General features: G+C 46.3%; 1 protein-coding gene and 1 long non-coding RNA gene across 5 annotated transcripts in view; one reads left to right on the plus strand and one right to left on the minus strand.

Moving 5' to 3' along the window:
* The window catches only part of LOC144936903 (uncharacterized), a 47,175-nt gene extending 38,249 nt beyond the window's left edge, over window positions 1–8,926 (minus strand). Inside the window, exon 1 of the long non-coding RNA XR_013637509.1 lies at window positions 8,908–8,926. This is a non-coding gene — a long non-coding RNA (uncharacterized LOC144936903). The remainder of the gene's footprint in view (window positions 1–8,907) is intronic.
* FHOD3 (formin homology 2 domain containing 3) overlaps window positions 1–21,834 on the plus strand; it is a 171,561-nt gene that overhangs the window by 126,087 nt on the left and 23,640 nt on the right. For 2 of the 4 annotated variants that reach the window (XM_078864109.1, XM_078864112.1), the window contains 11 exons: window positions 1,279–1,704; window positions 5,458–5,622; window positions 6,368–6,505; window positions 8,063–8,116; window positions 9,832–10,376; window positions 11,923–12,060; window positions 14,773–14,919; window positions 16,353–16,631; window positions 17,251–17,723; window positions 19,690–19,848; window positions 20,579–20,761. In XM_078864109.1, the coding sequence (XP_078720235.1) occupies window positions 1,279–1,704; window positions 5,458–5,622; window positions 6,368–6,505; window positions 8,063–8,116; window positions 9,832–10,376; window positions 11,923–12,060; window positions 14,773–14,919; window positions 16,353–16,631; window positions 17,251–17,723; window positions 19,690–19,848; window positions 20,579–20,761 (2,707 nt within the window). The remainder of the gene's footprint in view (window positions 1–1,278; window positions 1,705–5,457; window positions 5,623–6,367; window positions 6,506–8,062; window positions 8,117–9,831; window positions 10,377–11,922; window positions 12,061–14,772; window positions 14,920–16,352; window positions 16,632–17,250; window positions 17,724–19,689; window positions 19,849–20,578; window positions 20,762–21,834) is intronic. The other 2 variants (XM_078864111.1, XM_078864110.1) reach the window with 2 other exon arrangements.

A 21,834-nucleotide genomic window follows, 5' to 3' on the forward strand; every position in this document is an offset into this window, starting at 1 on the left:
TCAAGTTTATCAACAGGCAACTGTGCCAGCATTCATAGCAATCTCAATGTCATTCCGCATCTTAGTTGTTCTCATAGGCATTCATCATTACAAATAATACACTGTTGTTTCTGTTGCACTTTTTCACTTGTGCATGCAAATCTCTTCATTTCATCCTAACTTTCCTGACTGTTGTTTCCTGTTGCCTTGTTTTCATTAGTTTTATTTCTTCTCTCCCTCCTGTTTTTTTCTTCTTCTTCTGTTGGATCTCTGTTGTCTGTGTCTCCTGATTTCCCATTGCCACCCGCCCATCCCCATTGCCAAACCTGTCCAATCGTTCGGGCCTCAAAATCGTGCAGAGAGGGTCTCGATGAGGAAGAGCCAATCACAGAGCCTGATACTGATGATGAATGTGGTGCTGGTGCTGAGCCGACCAATGAGAGGTAGCAGAGTCTGTGCACAGGGAGGAGTGTGATCGCACCTCAACATGGCATGCGTTATTTCACGCGAGGCTGTCAGTAGGGCTGTGCATTTGGATGCCCTTTGGATTTCTACCCAAATATTTTGGCTACACTCTTAACGGCGCACTCTTAAAACACTAGTGATTTGCAAAAGAAAAAAAAGGAGAAAATACATTTAAAACAAAACTCTTAATCGTCACGTAATTACAAAAATATGAGCAGGCAATTAATCCTGGGTTTAAGTAATTTCTATTGGCTATTAAAGTGTTGTTTTATTATGCTGGTTGTTTCATGAAACAAGGAACATTGCTATTATTGTAATAATCTTTTTAGCTTTTTTAATGGCACTGTTTTCACAAAAACAACTAACATCCTACATGAGAAAATACTAATGTTTAACTTTATTAACCATGAACACTTTTTTTTATAATTTTTTTGTATCTTTTCATTACTTTTTTGGAATGTAATTTCATTTTTATTATTGTATATGTTCACGGTTTAACACTTTATGCTATTCATTTACAATAACAAAATATTTGGGGATCGATTGTATGAAAACATTGAAATATTTGGACATTTTACAAGCAGGCGATATGAATCCCAAACAAATATTAAATAATATTTTTTTCCAGAAGAAAAATTTCGACTCGACCTAACAAAAAAAGTTTCATGTCACCATGAACTCCCTGCAAAATATCCAAATAATTAAGGCAATGCTTTCCTGTACTGAATTTCAATGCATTATCCTCTGCCTCATTTTGCTATTTGTGTCTTGCCAAGAATTCTAACGTGAACCTTTTTTTCCCCTTTTTTTCCAATTATTTTTTTTTAACTAAAGTCTTGCGGTTTGCTCTGAGACGAATGACCGCTGCTTCCAAGCGGACGCTAAATCATCCCCTGGCTCTGCTCTGGCCAAGTCGCTGCCCCTCGTGCAAAATGCCTCCTCCTGCATGCCCGTTCCGGCGCAGCGCCTCCCGATGTCGCCATCTCCGTTACCGCCTTCCTCTACGCCGCCTTCTCCATCGCCGCCACCGGCGGTCGCGTTGCCGGCGCCCGCAGCGACGCTCCGGTCGCGGGCCGCGACCCCGGCACGCCACGCTGCTAACGTCTCGCCTGCCGCCCTGCCCGTTAGGCTGCCGTACGTGCCCAAGTCTCCCTTCCACCTCTTCAGCTATGAGCCCATGGACAAGCCGGCCTCCCTGCGCGAGCGTCAGGACGAGGCAGCAGCTGCGGCGACGGCGGCCGGGACACCGGCGGCGGCCAGGTAAAAGGGTCAGGGGCAGCCGCTACAGTGGCAGCGGTGTGGAGGCCAACAGGAATGCGGTTTTTGACGAATACGATTATTACAAAATTTGTTCACGCATGGGCCGCTGATTCGGCAATGTAACGATCCGACAATTAAACTCGATTCGTTCGTTTGTGTTACTTGTGTAACATCGTGGATATGATATTCAATTATTTTGTAATGGATTCGCATGATTACTGCAGCCACTAGAGGTGCTATATTGACCGCAGTGTTAAAACATGATTAGTGAACCATGACCCCGAATTGTGGTAATTCACCACTAAGTTGCTCGGTAATTGATTATTTACATGGCAACTTTTTTATACACGGATGTCACCAATGTTCTTTCTAAAATGTAGCAAATGATTTGGTGATGCTGCGTTGGCTGTGGTGAAAAAGCACAATTTCACTTTATACTATCATCCATTGCTTGAAGTATCACCTATTTCATGTTATTTTTTCCTTTTGAAGCATTATTATTGACGAATGTGTTGAGTTTTCTTTACTAAAATATACACCACTTCATTAATACAACGTTTTATGTTGTCTTCCAAAGTTCATATTTGTTTGAGCATGGAGATGCTTGGACATGACTGTAGATTATTATTTAAATGCAAAACATGTATTCAAAGGAATTAACCAAATATCCCCACGCATCAGTCTCCAGGAGACAAAGTGATGGAAGCTCGAATGAGGCATTTACGTATTTTTTTACTTCGATATTAACAAAGGATAGTTGCCAAGTATCTACTAAATTACAATAATGAGATATATCTAAATGTGTCAGTCTCTGATTGGCTCAGATGGGTGACATAAGGAATTAGAAGAATGGTTAAATGGGTGATAATGATGCATTCACATATTAATATTATATTTTATATTTGGTATTGGATGTCATTTGTGTTTTACGAGAATGTATTTTTATTCCATAATCTTTGGTCCTTTCGGTAAAGTCACGTAGGAATAAAAAAGAAAATACAAATAAATCACGACGTGCCTCAGCAGCAGACCATGCTTTCCCACCTGATGACAGAGGCTTGTGTTGCGCCAGAAACGTCGTGATTTATTTGAATTTTATTATATACCTACGTGACTTTACCGAAAGAACCAAAGAGTATGGATCCCTGCAGTCACGAAAGCTTCAAATCAAGATATGTTTTTTTCCCTTTCAAATAACATCTCAAGAGGTTCAGCATTCCAGCCTTTTTCACCAGATTTGCAAACCGAGTATTTTTCAGTGTAAATGTTGCCTTTGTTGTTTGTAGTAATACACTCACGAATCCCTGGTAGTTATTCTGGTGCTTTTCATTATGGAGGACGATTGTTAAGTTTTGTTGTTACACTTTAGTTGTATTGTTCTGCTTGTTATGCTGAAGAATTGCCATGCTGTTAAAAATTGGCAGAATGTTAATGTGCGGGAAATTATTTATTGATAATATCAATACTGGTTTAAACCTAATTTGCAATGTGTTTTTTTTTTAAGTTAGATTTTAAAAGATGGCATTTTTATCCTCAAATAAATAACCAAAAAGATCGGCACTCGTGGCATGAAATTCAGGATCTCAAAACAGTTCGTGACTAACTTGTACTTTCCCTCTATAATATTGGCACATTTGAATCTTTCTTTGAACATATTTTTCCACTCATTGTGCAGTTATGACCCTTTAAAAAAACAAAAGTTTTTTTAGGCAGTTTCATGCCTAAAACAAATATATCACGCGCAATACCAACTAAATTATGGCATTTTCTAAATTCATCTGTTTCGTGTACACAGTTGCTTTCAACATTTTCTGAGCCAAGACAATGGCCACCAAACTGATGTCCTCGGAAAGCTCCTCAACCTTTTGACCTTCGTTTGGCCTTTTGCCTCTGACTTGCATGCAAGCTACGCAAACTATTATGCGTTTGTCTTTCCCGTTGGCACTTTCCTCCCTTAGCTCCGCAGCCTCTGAGAGCGGCTCACGACTCTTGGAGCCATCACATGAACCTTTCGCTTCCAAACCTCTTCGCTTCGCATCTAGTTTCACGTTCACTCCCAACCGGTAAAGCCTTCCACGTGCTGGCCGGCCCTCGTAAAACAGCATGCACTTGCATGCACATAAAATCAAAGGTGGATTTGATTTTCATAATCTGAGGAAATTTAGGGAGTGATTTTAGGTCAATGGTATGACTACAATTGATAGAACTGAGCTTACTCCTTTGAGATGCTGGTTTCCTATTGCAGGGTTGCTGGTGTTATATTCCCATTCACCAGCGACTTGCACAACAAATGCATGCCAAACGAGTGGTTGCTTTTGATGTAGCTCTCACGAGACTCAAAGGAGCACGATGTGCAATGGAAATAAAGTGAAGCAATATTTTCCTAAACTAAAACAAACATATTCTGTTCTCGGCAATGTGGGTAATTTATCTATTGGTAGGTAACATGCGGTGGGGTACAGAGTGGGTATTTCCACCTCTTCCAAGATGTTTGGTCACTATGGAGGAATAGGCCAAATTCCTTCTAGAGGGGCCTCTATACAGCTCCCTCTAGTGGAGGTGCGTCCACCAGCCGTGGCGTGGACAAACAATGGCAGCACTGTGCCTTTACCTTTTACAAGATAACTAACGGAGAGTTAATTGCACGCGACGTTTGGGAAAGGTCCCGTAGTATCTCGTTGCAGTCCTGTTCCCTGGCAGCGTAACGTGTTCTCCCTGCGGAGGGGATTCGCTTTATAAAATAAGTTCTGCAAACTCATGCTGATAACACATTGGCCAAACAACAAAAATATAGTTATTATTAATAATAATAAGCGTTTCCGTGTTCATCTGTCCAACAAGCCAACGTTGGTTGGGCATATTGCCGATGACACGTGTGTCTAATTTAATCAACGCAGGATGTGTGCGAAACTTATTTGATTGAATGTGGCTCACAGTATTGTGCCTGGCATCGGGTTCGTGCATGGCTCTGCTTCGCTCACCGTGCAGATGACCCCTGAAGGTCACGCTTAGCTTTGGCTGCTCATCTGTCCTTTCGGTACAACCGCATGGTTATTACACAGAGATTATACGAGCGTTCCTCTCTTCGCTATTTTAATGAAATGTGTAATCGTTTTTAAATGTGGTTCTTTCAAGAACTTAAAAAAAACGTCTCCGCATCGGTAAATACTCTAATATGTATCATCTATATGCATATTACCGTATTAACTAAATCAAATCTGGAAATAATGAGAAAACTGATCACAACAAAAACATTAATGCAGGTTGGAAACGCATAGATGTAACGACACACAAAGGCGTGCATTGCATGCACAAAGGCCCTCGGCCCTTAGCCAGACAGATGATCAGCTCAGTTCTCTTAGAGCTGGTGTTTTGTGTTGTTGTTGTTAAATCTATTCATATAGAAGTTACGTGACTAATACCCTTACTCAGTAAACAATTTTACGTTGAATTATTTTAAGTCAAGCACATTTAAAAATTGTAACAAATTGTCCATCGTTGAACCATATAGATTAAGAACCATATATGATTTTGTTGGGATTTCAGATTGCTCTAAGATCTCCAGGCACTTTTCTTTAAAGGTCGTCACCGCGTGTGGTTTTTACAGCCTGCCATTGTGTGTGTGTGTTTTCAACAAGAATGTCCTGACTTGGGTGGTCACCCGTTTCAGAACTCCGTGAACAACAAGTGGCTCTGTGATCACTCTGTTTTGTCTTGCGTGCGGGCACACTTGCACTGCGCTTGTGCCAACAGGTATTCCGCGGGGGTCAACTACAACGGCAACGTCTACGGCACGCCGGGCGCTCGCTCTTACGGGAGCCCTTCTTCCCCGGCCAGCCAGGCAGCCGGCAGCCCATACAGCCAGAATCACAGCAGTGAGGCGGCAGACGGCAAGAATAGCAACAAAGCCATGGACAGGTAAACTCATTACATGCGGATTTCGTCTCTGTCACACTAGGAACAATAATATTGATAGGAAAACGAAGATAAGTAATACCTTCACAGCCAGTGTTTATTTAAGAACCGTGGCTCTCTGCAAGTCATGTGAGACCATGTTTATGATTCTTAGGGTTCATTTGTAAATGCCAAAGGCTCCAATAGCCAAACTAAAGCGTCCAGTTAAAGACACTTAAGAGTGGGAGAATCATCCTCTATCTGTGCTTTGGAAAGGAGCAGTGATGCATTTTACAAGTCGGATAAATAAAGTATAACTAGAACCCGAGACGATGAGTCGATTAAGCAACTCCATCAACTAAACATTATAATCAATTCCTTATTATCCCTTAAAAAATAGCAGCCGCCCCAACATTCTGCCTCCTGAAGGCAGCAAACCCCCCTTCAAGCCACAGCCAGTGTGACTCATCTGACTACGCTGGTGACATCAGCAATCCCCATCCTTCACCTCCCGTCCAGCGGCACACGGGGAACACAGAAGGCGAGAAATTCCACCCCCCCTTCCCCCAGACTATTTTCGTGTTGTCCGATTAGTTGCCATCAAACCGGCAATCGCTCAGAGCGATTGGATCACTCAAATAAGCAGACGATCCCAGCTGTAAACACAACCTCTCCAAATGAAGAGTTACAGGCCGTGCGGGTGACAGCGGCGAGCGGCACCGCGGAACGAACGCGCGGTCGGTCTAAGGGCGCCATGAATTCCCAACAGTGCCAGGACTGCAGCTGGGCTGCTCTCGTCCTCGTACAAGCAGCACCAGGAGTCCCTGGCGGCCGAACGCGAGCGACGGCGGCGCGAGAGGGATGAGCGGCTGCAGCGCATCGAGCGCGAGGAGCGCAACAAGTACAAGTGAGTGGAGCGGCGGGCGAGCGCCCCGCTCACGGATAGTCCGTGAGCCTGGGCCAGATCATTCCCAATGTAACAAAAAATACACCTCAATGTGACACCCCGATACAAGGTGCCGATCACCAAACGAAATGGGGTGGGGGCGGAGGGTTAACAGAAATTCCACAAACAGCAGCACGATGTCGACGCGACAGCGCCCGGTCAAGGTGGGAAACTGGACTCACTGCTCCACCCAGCTGGGGACAAGGTGGTGGAGACATGGAGGTTTATATTGGGAGGGGGAAAAGGTAAGGGGTAGACTCTAAAACTATTGTAAACTAAACTAAACTTTCTAGATTTGAAGATTTTGTGACTGCAAGGATTCATACTCGTAGTTTTTTCGGTAAAGTCACGTAGGTAAAAAATGAAATTAAAATTAATCACTTCATACAGCAAATCTGGCTGTGACGGTCCCACCTGATGACGGAGACTTGTGTTGCCTCCGAAACGTCGTGCTTTTTATTATTTTATTTTTATTAATTTTTATTTCATTTTTTACCTACGTGACTTTGCCGAAAAAACTAAGAGTATGAACTAAACTTTGTTTAAAATATTACCAGGTAAGGCCCACTGAGCTACGTAGCTCTTTTTTAAGAAGCGATCTGGCCACAAACGCCAGCTCGATGAAGTGGCTTATCATGTGGAAATGTGCAGCAGCCAAATACTCGAAACACATAATTCTAAATGCGGAGGGGACAATCCGGAGGACCCAGAGAAAAATCCACGCTACCACAGGGAGAACATGCAAACTCCAAATATACAGCAGGTGTCAGGGTCGAGATCGAATCTACGACCTCCTGCATACCAGGCGAGGCAGTTAACATCTTGCCAGCGTGAGAGCTGCACCTTTGATCTGGCCAGTGCGGAAGAGTAGGCCAAAATAGCCTCTAGTGGAGACTCTTCCTCCTGCAAAGGCATGAGCAAGTAATTGCAGGGATGCACATTTATCTTTTTGAAATGCAGAGCCTGCATAGCAACATTGGATACGTATTTGGTTGTTAGTTGTTCTCTTCGCATGCTACAGACCGCCTGTGTAGGGAAATGCTTTCGGATTCTGAAGGAGTAAAATGACGCAGGATTTGCAGGATTCATTTTCCATCATTACATTTCACCGCAATGCCTTTTGGTGCTTCCGCAGTATCGCTTTCCTGTGCAACGTTACACTTTCATCCGCTTAACATCTGCTCGTGTTTCGATTTAAAGCTTTCGTGACTGCAGGGATTCATCTTCTTGGTTCTTTCGGTAAAGTCACGTAGAATGGAAATAATAAAATAATGAAAATAAAACATATATTATTTTACTATGTTTTATTTTTATTCTTTTATTATTTCCATTCTACGTGACTTTACCGAAAGAACCAAGAAGATCTGCTCGTGTCTTCATTTTTTCCCCCTTTCCAATTTTATCCCCCTTTCCAATATTTTTACATCTTTTATTTTTTTAAATGTCACGTCGATAAGCAACGGGTTTATCTTCCGTGACCCTTTAAAGCTGTCTGCATCTTTGCTCTCCTGCCTATAGTAGTCGCGAGTACATGGAGGAGAGGGAGAGGCTGAGGAGAGAGAAAGAAGAGAGGTATTGGTGTGCCTGCATGTGCTTCCCGCAGTGTTTTCTCAAAACGCTCATTTGCCTGCGTGTAAATAATATTTGACGTAAAGGAGGAAACCGCAATTAAGCACACAAAGTCATTATCTCCGGTCTAAAACGAGCGGTCTTCAGTCCTCATTTCTCTTGGAACGTCTCGGGTAAGTGGTGGAAATGTTACATTGCTGTGGCACGGACGGGTCTTTACACAGCACGTATGCTTTTCATTTCAAAGTCAGTGGTGTGTTATCCTATGGTACTTGTTTTACATTACTCTGGAAGTATGATGGGTGTGTTGACCTTGGGTGGGATTTGAACTCTGTACTCGAATAGGAGCGCGACCGCTGTACCATCTAAGCTAAACAAGTTAAAGCCAAGCTTAATTAGTCGTTAACTTTTACCCACTATCGTATAAAAAATTCCAACAGTTAGTCGTTGCTCACAAACATGAATTGTATCATTTTTATTTATTTGTTCATTCGCGTATTTATTTCGCCCAAACTGTAAATTAAAAAATGCATTATCATGCCTGCGAGCGTCGAGCACAACAAATCAGACCCATGGAATCCCTCCCCATCCCGTTGCCTCTGCCGTTTTGCAAATCCCCGGTTTAATTAAGTCTGGGGCTATGATTGCACCCTTGCGTCGCTGTTCCCAAGGCCAGCCCTGTGCTGGCATTTCCGCGCCGTCTCCGACGTCTCGTGCCACTAGGGACCCCCCCCGCCGCCCCTCCCACCCAACAAATTGTTTCCTGTATTAGTGCAGCGTGCGCTCCCTCATGCCTCAGTCTGTAGAACGCCCATTGCAGCTCGCAGGGCAGCGCGCGGCTTTCTCACGGAGATCCACTCGTCGTGCGATGCCCTGGTTGGCGGCCAAGAATAGAGAGAGAAAAGACATTGCGTCGTTGCGTGTGTCTGTTTGTGTGCGCCTGTGTTGGTCTGCAAATGGTGAGCGCTGGTGCCGGCGGTTGGCGCACCGCGCTACGAAACCGGCGACCTGAGCTTGATTCCCGCTCGCTACCAACAAGAGCGGCGAATTTTTGAACTGGTCCTGGGCATCCTCTCGGTCGACTCAGCCTTACATTAGTAGCTGGTGTGGTGTGTAAACATCAACACTGGGGAGACAAAGGTGGCCAGGGATGGTGCTGGCCACCCACACCCTCGTGTGTCGTGCCGGCCTTAATAGGTGCTCGCTAACAGCACTTTCCCCAACAGTCTGTTGAAGACTATATGGGGAATATTTGTTTTCGTCCTCCGCTTTTTCGTCGTGCAAATGAGGCCTCTTACAGATGCAGAGGGTTAAACTAATTTATGTACAGGGCAATAACCATAGGTAGTGTTTGTTGGCTTTTCCAGAATGTTTGCAACGCATTCACCTTTCTAGAAATAATTATGTTTTAGTCACGCCGTGCAAATATTTATTTTAAGGTTTGCAAACTTATCTGGCAAGCAGGCGTGTTATTAACGATGGTTTTCACGAGCGTATGAGTGCGCATGCATGAATACAAGTGTGTGTGTGCGCATTTTAAATTGGTCCTCAGCAATACCGTCTGTAAAATAATAATCTTAATGAAATAATATATCTCGAGAAAACATTAGTGAGAATAACACGTGAGGTTTGAAACTTTTAACAAAACCAAAACGTCAGCCTTCAGCCGAACAAAGAAATGGTAAATGATCGTCGACGCCTTTCCCTTCCTTTCCAAGGAACCGCTACCTGGAGAGAATTGCGGCCGAGGAGCGAGAGAAGGAGCTGCGTAACAGAACCAAAGTCAGGATGGAGCTCAACCTCACTTTGCAATCACCCTCAACCAACGCTAGCCCCGTGACCCTCGTATCACAGTCTCCAGGGACACCATCAGCCTGTCCCTCTCCGCAACCCGTCCGTTCAGCTGAGTCACCCCGCCTGGTATCGTACTCCCCATCGCCGACTCGTTCACAATCACCAGCCCTTGCACCGTCACCCGCGCCATCACCTGCCCCGTCACCCGCCCCATCGCCCGCCTCATCGCCCGCCCCATCGCTCGCCCCGTCGCCGTCGCCTGTGACGTGTTCATCTCCCGCGCCACTAGCGTCGCCCGCGCGCTTCGCTTCACCAGCGCCGTCACCGTCAACCTCTCGGCCTGCGACGCCCGCCGGCATTCCTGCGCCACCCCCCCCTGCTCGTGTCCCGAGCACCCCCAGCTCGTCGCTGCGGCTCGCAGACGCCAGGGAGACTCCAGAGGAAGCGGCAGAGGAGACTGCAGAAGAGCGTGAGTGTTTGTGTTGGACCACACGAGGGATGTTGCCCAAGGAAAGGAATTATTATTGCTTAATGGGAGGCGGTCCAAACTCCGTGAGCCGCTAGCCTGAACTTTGAGGCCCACAGACTTCGATAATAAGAAATCTCGGAATTCTGACAAGGATTATATATATATAAAATATTATTATCAAGTGTGGGAGATGAATGATGCTGCCTTTTAGTGTTCCAGGATAAACATGTTCCTTTGAGTTCACTTTAAACATTGCTGCAGCATCAACATCCTAGTGAAGTGTCACATTTAAGGAGGCTGGGATTAAAGTTCTCTAAGGATATAATCATTAAAAAAAAAATTGGCTAAAGGGGTTTAATGCTTAGTAATATGACCGGCACAGCATGCATGGGGTTGCATTCACCCTGCAGTGGATTGACAATATGAACTATTATGTTGTTATTATTATTAATAGCTTAAATGAGTGCGTGTCTGAAACTCATTTAACTGGGGTCGATGTTTGGCAATGCTTAACACCAGTGGCAAGTTGGTATCTTGAGCATCCGCTATGTTAACTCAACCTTAAATGGGTATCAAGTGTGATTTGTTAATGTGGAATATTGGGGAGACAAAGACGGTCGGGTGTGCTGCTGGACACAGCACCGCCTCAGTCGGTGCTCGCTAACGGCATTCGCTCTAAATTACCGCACCATGACACTTGGGCTGTTTATATTTGCGTGTAAAATGAAGCAACCGAACAGGTCGCGTGACTTGTGGCTGCACCCAATTGCACCATGTCCATAGCTTGGTCTCGTGTCACTCAGGTATCACGGTCACCTCTGAGGGTCTTTCTCCAGTGACCACCAAAGGGCAACTCTTCCTTAGGGCTCACGAAGAACACTCTTCTGAGTCACAACGCAGATGCCGCGTTGCCACCGGAAATAAACCCGGCTGGGTTAATGGACCAGGCAACTGGGTCTGGCCCGGGTTCCCATGACGGCCTTGCCTCAGCAACACAACTCTTGCGCTTGGCTCTTCTTGCGTGGCTTTATTCAACGCGTGTCTCACTTTCACTCAGGTCAACCCCTGAGAAACACTCGTGGCATCGCGGGGTTAGCTTTGGGGGAGAGACAGAATCAGAGTCAGGATATTTATTTTTTCTGGAGGAAATCGATGAGTTATAAAGCTCTTTTTCACAGTAGGCGGCGGGTCTGAACGTTACGACAACAATAAAAAACACAATAGGGGTGGAAAGTACAAGGTAAAGAAATCACCCAAACACGTACAAATTAAACTAAACCATCCCCATCCTACCAGCCAAAGCCCACTGAGGTATTAACTTATTTTTCAGAAGCGACCTGGCCACAAGTGATAGCGCAACAACGTGGCTTATCATGCAGACATTTATAGTAGCAAAATAATCTAAATCATTTCAGGCAATGGTGCCCACATCACCACAGTTCAACTTCAAGGCCACGCTGGAACAACACAAAATAGTTTCCCGGGCCCGATGAAACTCCCTCGCCAGCGGCGGTGAACATTGCAGCGTTTGTCTCCTCTGTTGTAGCTGCGGCGGAAGAGGTGGCTCCCCTGAGCGCGAAGGAGCGGGAGAATGAGGCCGTGAACGAGAAGGAAAACTGCTCGGCCTCCAGTAGCTCATCGGCCAGCAGCACCCTTGAACGCGATCGCGCTGAGGAGGAGCCAGGTGCGTGTTTTGCCGACCGTTGAGGCGTTTTTTTTTTCACCACGCGATCGTTTATTTCCTTTCCTTCGTTGAGACTCAAAAAGAGGGAAAGCTTCCTTGACCTTCAAGATAATTTTACATGAAGAGATTCCGTGAACCTTCTTCGTGAGAACTTCTCATTTCGGGGGAAGCTCGGGTAACTGGAGAAAACCCACAAATATGAGGGAAAATCACTCAAGCTTGAAACGGCGAGGTCGCAAACTTACTCGATAAACTACCTTCTGCAGGTTGAGGTACAATCTTGATTTGAAGCGTTCGTGACTGCAGGAATCCATACTCTTTGGTTCTTTCGGTAAAGTCAAGTAGGTAGAAAATTAATAGGTCACGACGTTTCGATCGCAACACAAGCAATCGTCATCAGGTGAGACAACTACACAGCCAACCGTGAATGTGTGGATTAAAATTACCACAGCTGATCGCAATTGTCCTTTGCTGTGGCAAAATGTAACTTGTAGTTGAAAGCAATCTCTCTTGGCCGTGATGCTACGTGGTGAAACCTGGTACACGGATATTTTCATTTAAATCTTAGCGTGGGCCAGCAGCACCATCTACAATTCCAGGAATAATGCTTGGACCACGTCTGGAATAGCGCTCATGTCCCATACATCTCGGCATTAACTCAAAGGAGGTTTGTTGAAAGAACTGCTACAAGGGGCTGTATTTCTCTCCGAGGAAAGTTCTATCAAACAAGCAACCCAACCACCTTTTCATCTGCTCTACCCCCCCCCCCCCCCCGATTTTCGTGTGCATCCACACCTGGGGAAGGCTGGCCATTGGATTTATGTCGGGATTCCCAAGAGAGCGTCGAGACAGAAGCGGGGGGGGGGGGGGAGAATAACGGCCGCCGCTCCATGACGAACGTTTCTTCAGATTCCAGTTTTTTGCGCTCACACACACACACACACATGCACACAGACACACACACACACACGCACACACACACACGCACACACACGCACACACACACGCACACACACGCACACACACACAGACACACACACAGACACACACAGACACACACAGACACGCACACACACGCACACACACAGACACACACAGACACACACACGCACACAGACAGACACACACACGCAGACACACACACAGACACACACACACAGACACACACAGACACACACACACACACGCACACACACACACACAGACACACACAGACACACACACACGCACACACACAGACACACACAGACACACACACGCACACAGACACACACACACACGCAGACACACACACACAGACACACACACACACACAGACACACACAGACACACACACACGCACACACACGCACACACACACAGAAAAAAAACAACCCCACATGTGGCTCACATGGCACGTGACTGATGGAAGCGGCCCCTTCCACTTTAAACACATCACATCAGATCAATCGCGTTTATGCTACGCCCCACACCAACGCAACAGGGACGAGTGGCTTATGTGTGGGGGGGGGTCGTGCATTGAGCAGCATCAGAATGATTACAAAACGGCAGAAATATCTGCTAAGGTGGGATATTTAAAGATTGTCGTTGTAGGTTAATTGGAATTTGACAAAGAAAAAAAAATCCAGACGACGATGGTCAAGGATATTGACGGAGTGGCAGTCTAGGAATGGAATGCATTTTGAGGTAACCTCCACCGAGGAAACGGAGCGATGGAATCAGTCGACGTTGCAGGTGCTGGGTACATCGCAGAAGTTGGCGGTGGCTTGGGGGATGCCTTCATCCAGCAGTGGATTGGGCATTGCTGCTGACGATTATGGTTCTAGCACATCTACAGTACATCATGGCTATGCCCAGTGTGTGCTGTGCAGTGCTTTGTGAACCTTTATGAGATGCGCTTAATGAATAGAAACAATGTTAAAATTATATGATGACCTTTTATTTAAATGATTTCCGGGAGACATTAATAGTCACATTAAAATTAATATTTTCATTCATTAAAATGTATTTTTCTTTATACCCACAATGCTTGTTAGAATCAGTAATTTACAATTAATGCACATTATTTAACATGATCACTTTTAGGCTCATGAAATAAAATGGGATGGAACAAATGAACCAGATGATATAAACATTTGGTGATGTTTCATTGGGTTTGGTGCACAAGGACAACAACAACAGCAGAACTCTCACCTGAAGCCGTCGAATGGATTACTAACCTCGAGATCAAGCATTAACTGCTTCCCCAGCCATATTTAAGAAGAAGAAGAAGATAACACTTTGGCCTTAAAAGGAAAAACATATAGACAATGTTTTGTTTTTACCAATGGCCCTTCTTCCTAACACATACAGAGATAGGCCAGAGAGGTTCACCTCCTCTTTACTGCAGTGTCATTAGCGCACGTGTTGAGTTTCTAGATGATACGAACATTACAGTAGAAAGAAGACGTAATAATCCAGCCTTGAATTCAACATTTGCCCTGAACATGGCAATTCGTTAAGTATCAGGGGGAATGAATCGTTTCATGCCTCGTCTTTAATGCACAGGGCTACAGCAGATGGTATACGCATTCTCGGATTGCGCCCTGCGAAAATGACCATGTGGTCGGATGCTAACAGCAGAATACGTGGAAGCCGGTTCGTTAGCTGGACATGCCCGACGCTCTGGGGTTTTCGCACTCACTCAAGCCCTGTCTGCTTCCTGCCTTCCAGAGAAGAGACCGCAGGAGAAAGCCATTGAGGAGGAGAGCGGCGAGGCGACCGATCAGATGCCCATGCAGAGCCTGACCAATGGCACCAATTCCGAACCTGTTGGACTCGGAGAGAAGACGGAAGATACGAGCAAGAATGAGCCAGATGGTGAGCTATGATTTCATGTTTCACGATTTATTGTGCACTTGGCAATGGCTCTTGTTGCAGGGTATTATCGGCAAGAGATATAATAGAACGATTTGTAACGCCATCTCGTTCTGGGTTGAATGTTGCTTATCCATCTTGGGTGAGGTGTTATATCTTCTGGCTTTAGCCACTCGCTTTCTATCTCAATTATATTATGTTAATAACAATACGGTTTGTAGCGTGCACAATATTTAATAGACATAAATGACCATGACTGAGACACAGAGCCAAGCTGATTTAAATTTTCCACCTGATAAGCCACTTTGTTGAGCTATCATTTGTGGCCAGGTGCCTTCTGAAAAATAATTGATGAGCTCAGTCGGCTTTACCTGGTAAAATAAATCAATGTTTAGTTTTATTTGCATATTTTTTAAGTGATTTGTTTACCTTTCCAATACTTTGCACTCCGATCGTATTTTTTAATTTTTTGTTGTTGGAACGTTCTGACCCATTCCCCGACTGGAAATCTGTGGAAAAGAGCTTTTTAGCTCATCGTATTTCTCCTCGAGTATAAATACATTTTCTGATTCTGATTCACTCAAAGACCAGGCAAATGAGGTGGTGGGGCCTCTACGCGTCCCTTCAAGTCGAGTTAGATCGACCACTGCTGCCAATTTGGAGCGGCACAACGATGGCGTTCCATACGGCGGGGTTGTCACGGAGAAACGACGACCCGGCAGTAATGGCCCTCGTCCTCTGTGTGGGGAGGATGTCGCTGCTGCTGGTGTTCAGAATCTGAATATTTATTTACTTGGGGTTGTTCGGGGGTGCCTGTGGCGCCCCCTCACAACCATTTACGGCCTACGGCCAAGAAAGTCACGAAAAAATTGCACACGAACGACGCATTCACGCAAGCACCCGATGCTCCGTTTTGAAGTTTTAAAATAAAACATCTTTTAATTGTATTGTTTTATTTTACATCTGGAAGACTTCATTGAAAAGGACATTTCGTGTGAATTTTCTCTCGTCGTTAAGTAGATGGCCTTGCTGGGGGTTCAGTTCGATGCGGACTTTCACCTGTCTGGGATTGCGGGATTGAGATAAGGCGACATAGAGCTGGCCGTGCGAGAAGACCGCCATCTGCAGATCTATTTTAACGTAATCGAACGTCTGTCCCTGCGCCTCCGTCGTCCATGCAGGGGGCGCGTAGGTTTGCAGCGCCCCCTGCATGAAAACGATGGAAAGTGCAGCGTTCATCACAGATAGATAAAGTTGTGCGCTTATATAAGAGTATACTGGAGGAATCCGATGGGCTATGAAGCGCTGTTCTCGCAAGCGTCGAGTGTTGCTGATCGGCTCGGGCTCTCGGCCGGCCTACGCAGTAAAATCCGGGAATACACTTCAGAGAATGATGATGCTGTATTGTCTCCTTGCTCCACCTCGTCAATGTCCAGGCCTGGCGGAGGGCATTCTGGCTCGGGTGTCATCGCCTACGATCCCCGAGGGAGGCGCTCGCCGGGAAATCGCTCCGGCACGTGACGCGACCGCCGTATCTCCCGACAAGCCGAGCGGTCCGCGGACATTTGCGGAGCGCTTCAGCCGTGTCGCCTCTTCCGAGCAGGACGAGGAGGGCGAGAAGGAGATGCCCCCCGTTCCTCCGCCGCCCCCCCGCAAGGAATCGGATCAGCTGTGGGAGCAGATGCTGGCCAAGACGCACGAGCTTCGCATCAAAGGTTCGGCCCAGAGATTATAAACGGAGGGGGTCTTGGTTCTCGTTTTCTCGCTTCCGCAGCTATGGGGATGAAGCTGTGGGTGGTTTCTGATGAATTCACTAAAGTCTTCGAACTTATGAGGGATTACCCAAAAGCGGGTAATGTTATTTGTCGATCCATTACTGGATGAGGACGTATGTATGTAGAACTTCTCTCGCACCGTACGTAGCCAACTGTGCTAATCGGAGGTGCGGGGGAAGGACAAGAAGCTAAATCCTTAAAGCAGTTTTAAAGATATTAGCTTTCAGTCTAGATTTAAAAGTACATAGCTCCGGTGGCTTCCTAATATTGGAAAGAACAGTGTTCTTGACAGCCGCAGAAGTGCATCCGAAAGCGCGCGATGCAGTGACTGTCTTTATTTGATGGCTTGCCAAAAGCCACTGTGCGGATGATCGGAGTTTGGGTGATGGGTTTATGATCCTTGACGAGATCTGCAAGCTATTGTGGTTCATAAACCTTCCACTGCCATATTGAATGATTGCCCGGATGGGCAACATTTTGAAAATGAGACACATGCTATTATTGGGTGTTGTTCAGGAGCAAAAGCATTGGTCAACCAACCCCATGCATCTCTCGGCAGACATGGACTTCACGGACCTGAACGAGGAGGATGACGTGGACATGCTGGACTTTGACAACTTGCTGTTACGCTCGGGCGACTCCGTGTCGCTCCCACCACCGCCGCCCATCTTCCCGTCCATGGCCTCTGTGCTCTTCTCGCCGCCGCCACCTCCGGGCTGCCCTCCTACAATGCCACCATCGTCGGCGTTGACGGGCCTCATCCTCCCTCCGCCCCCTCTGTTCGCCTCGCCGGCCCACCAGGCTCGCGAGGGCACTCCCGGGGGGCCCGGCTCGCCGGCTCTCGCCCACTCCCTCAAGAAGAAGAAGACCGTGAGGCTCTTCTGGAGCGAGGTGCGGCACACGGAGTGGCAGCACCGCAACCACCGCTACGGCAAGAGCTCGCTGTGGGCCTCGCTCGACCCCGTGGAGGTCGACACCAACAAGCTGGAGATCCTCTTCGAGTCCAAGTCGAAGGAGCTGCCCGTCACGAAAGTGAGGGTTTCTCGGTGGCGTCGTCGCGATCGTCGTCGTGTTGAGCAGTTCCTGGTGCAACGTTCTCAATTCACAACTGGAAGGTCGCCAGTTCAGATCCTGATCATAAATCAGCTCGGTGTACGATTCATTGATGAGATGAGCAGAGCTTTGTCGGTAACTTTACAGTAATCGTCATGTGTAATGATCATTTTTACAATAATTATAATGTTTATTTCTAACCGCTTTTTGCGTTTAGTTTGTTGTCTTTCCCCTGCACCTCCGATTAGCGTGGTTGGGTACGTAAGGTGCCAAAGAAGTTTAAAGTACGTACTTGTGCGTAGACTGTCCCACTGCCTTGGGTAAACGGACTTTCCACGACTGGATTTAGGACAACCATGAGGATATGCACTGCCCACTTTTGTAAATGAGAATACTTTGGTGTAGGCCTCATGGCGCCATATTTATGACGCGCAACAAGACAGGTGTAAATTCACTGGTGTTAAGTATAGCGATGGTTGTTAAGCTGGGCGAGTGGACTGGCAGTCTATAATGTAGACTGTAGCAATGGTTATTAAGCTGGGTGAGTGTACTGGCAGTCTATAATGTAGACTGTTGCCTGGTTCTTAAGCTTGGTGAGCGTATTGGCAGTCTATAATGTAGACTGTAGCCTGGTTATTAAACTGAGTGAGCGTACTGGCAGTCTATTATGTCAACTTATTCTTGGTTCTTTCGGTAATGTGTGTTGTCATGTACGGTGGGTGGGGGGCTGTTGTTGTTGTGCGGTTTTACCAAGTTCAGTAATTTGCGAGCAATTCTTCAAATTCGGAAACTTTGGACCGTGACGCCAGCACATGTGACCTACTATTTTTGTAATTTGTTTGTCAACGTTGCCATATTCTGAAATGCCCTGCGTCGCCCTCTTCACGTACGACTAATAACACGTGGGTCAAGTGAGGTGCAGTTGTCTGACATGTGTTATCAACTATGTTATGTCATGTTTTGTTAAGTAACCACGACAATGAGTGTAGTGACACATGACACCAGCAATTACCGGGACCGCATTGTGAGTTACATCCAATGTTGCACCTCGGTGCTCCCTTTGTCGTAAGACATTGAAATTAATCAGCGAATAAACGAGATGGAAGCATCAGTGGGCTCTAATTTATGATGTGCATTGTTTTAAGGTGACTGCGTTTTTAGTGCTGCAGAGGCATCAATCCAAAAGTCACCATATTAGTGTTTAACGCTGCCCTATGACAGTCACAGTAATCATTCACAGCTTGCCAATCAGTAGGTTGCCTATGTTGGTGTGGATACTCCGACCTCTGCCGAGGCGACTGGCCAGACGTGGAGGCGCTCTCTAGCGTACCGTCCGGAAGAGGTCGCTCCCGGTAGCAGTGGCGTGACCCAGCAATTGCAGGGCCGCACCTTTACTTTTGCGTTGTGTAAGGACATATGATTGGCAGTAGGCTAATGTGTGGGGCAGTCGGCCTCCTTGAGAGTAGAGAGAGGGCAGAGATAATGATAAATCACACCTTGAAGTGTGGAAAGAAATTAACATCTGTCCATTCACATGAAAAAAAAAGATTTCTTACACATCTGGCTACATACGGAGCAAAATAATTTCTACACACATACATTCCATCAGCTACGCGGGTTTCTTGGAGTACATAATCTCAGCAGTGTCTCGTAAGCAGTCAGTCTCGCTTGAACGAAAGCTGGTGAGCTGCCAGATGTTCATACTCCAGGACCTTCTCTGTTAGATACGGCTCCTAGTTCGATGCATAATTAACTATTTTGTGTTATGTACTTTAGCATATGGCTTTATTGTGTGTACCTCCCATTAGCATGGTGAGCTGCGTACGGTGAGAAAGAAGTTCAACTTACATAAATACATGCTATGTATGTACTTCTTTATGTCGATAGTCCAAGATTTGACTTTTTCGTTTTTTTAGTTTTTACAAATCTCGCCGTGTCTTTACAGAGGAGCACGACGGATGGGAAGCGACAGGAGCTCATCGTGCTGGACTCGAAGCGGAGTAACGCCATCAACATTGGCCTCACCGTCCTTCCACCACCGCGCACAATCAAAACCGCCATCCTCAACTTTGACGAATACGCCCTCAACAAGGAGGGCATCGAAGTAAGACACGCCTCCAAACGGGCTTGTCAGATCAGCATTCCTCATCGATAGCCACACACCAGAGGTCACAACCGGGTACCTGATACCCGTACCCTACCCGATACCCGGCTATCCGTACCCAGCCGGGTACGGGTACCCGTTTGCGACCCTGGTGCGGGCGGGTACGGGTAGACCGTGAGTCACTGGTGAGTAACCGTTTGTCACTCATTTCCCAACGTCTTGTCTCTTCTCACAATTCAAGTTCCTAGAATCAACCCACCCGCACCTGCAACATGGCTTCATCCCAGAGGTCGCAATCAGGTACGGGTACGGCCGGGTACGGGTACCCGTTTGCGACCCTGGTGCGGCCGGGTACGGGTATGGGTAAGGAATCAAAACCCCATTGGAACCTCATTTGCCAGTAAAAAATATGATAATTGTTTTTTTACCCTTCTATCTGGCATCAACTGGTCCAACCCATGTGAGACTAGGCTCTAAGGAAAGCTCTCTCGGGTGTGGACCAATCAACTTCAAGGACAGTGCATACATTATCAGACTGCAGGTATTGTGGTCTATACAAACATGACTCCTTGTAAAAAAGGTGTCAGTTTTGTTGCCAGACAGAAGGGTAAAAAAAAAATTATCGAATCAAAACCCGTTTGCGACCTCTGCCGCACACTCATTTACCCTGTCGGCGAAATCCCTTGCCTGCGATGGTGCTCACGGTGTTGCTGATGGTGGCCCGTTGCAGAAACTGCTCACCATGATCCCCACGGAGGAGGAGAAGCAGAAGATCACGGAGGCGCAGCTCGTGAACCCCGACGTGCCCCTCGGCTCTGCGGAGCAGTTCCTGCTCACGCTGTCGTCCATCAGCGAGCTCTCCGCTCGCCTCCAGCTCTGGGCCTTCAAGCTCGACTACGAGACGATGGAGAAGGTTTGTGGGAACCCGCTCGGGTTAGGCGTGTGCAGAGTAATAAATCAGGCGCCAATGTGGCGAGATGTTAACTGCCTCGCCCGGTATACAGGAGGTTGTGGTTTAGATCCTGACCCAACGCCTGTATATTTGGAGTTTGCATGTTCTCCCCGTGGTCATGTGGATTTCTCTTTGGGTCCTCTGGTTTTTCCCTCCACGTTTATAACCATGCGTTGAGAGTATTCGGCTGCTATGCATTTCCACATGATAAGCCACCACGCATGATTAGCCACTTTGTTGAGATATCATTTGCGGCCAGGTCGCTTCTGAAAAGAGCTATACTTGGTCAAATAAAAATAATTTCGTTTATAGGTGTTTTAGATGTTCGTACACCAAATATATACCTATTGCAAGGCATCAAGTCTGCATTAGCCACATACTTGTGGCAACACAAACAAACATGCTCTGGTTATAATATATGCATTGCCCTTGAAACTGATTGGTCTACACCACAGACAGCCTTCTGTATGGCCTTGTCTCACCAGTGTTAGACCATAGAACGCCAAAAGGTGAACAGAGTGGTTAATGCTGACTTGATGCCTTGCGAACGGTATCTGTTTGGTAATTTAACATCTTAACACCTGTTTTATTTCCAGGAAGGGTAAAGTCTGTTCTTATTTCTTCATGATTTTGATACGTAGATATGCGTATAGAGTAACCAGCGGAGTGGCTCAATGGAAATGCGAGTGGCTCACATTCGGAAGGTTGCTCCTTAAAATCCTGGTTGGAGGTTGACTCAGCCCATCATCCCTTCAGGGTTTTAAATTGAGTACCACTTTGGTGCGAAAATCAACAGCGGTAGTTAGATGGAGAAGCTTACCCTCATCAGCCACCAAAGCAAATGAGTGCCATGCAATTGCTTACTGAAGTATGGAGGCACTTTAACATGAATATAAAATAACTTAACGAATTTGCTAATTTAAAGAGGAGCGTGTCAAACGGCTGTTTATTTGCAGTTATTCATTAATGATGAGCACTTCCTGTGTCATCGTGCCACTGGTAGGTAAATGCAGAATTGTATACACAGTCCTGCA

This window comes from Lampetra fluviatilis, chromosome 17, assembly GCF_964198595.1.
Source record: "Lampetra fluviatilis chromosome 17, kcLamFluv1.1, whole genome shotgun sequence".
Lineage (NCBI taxonomy): Eukaryota > Metazoa > Chordata > Hyperoartia > Petromyzontiformes > Petromyzontidae > Lampetra > Lampetra fluviatilis.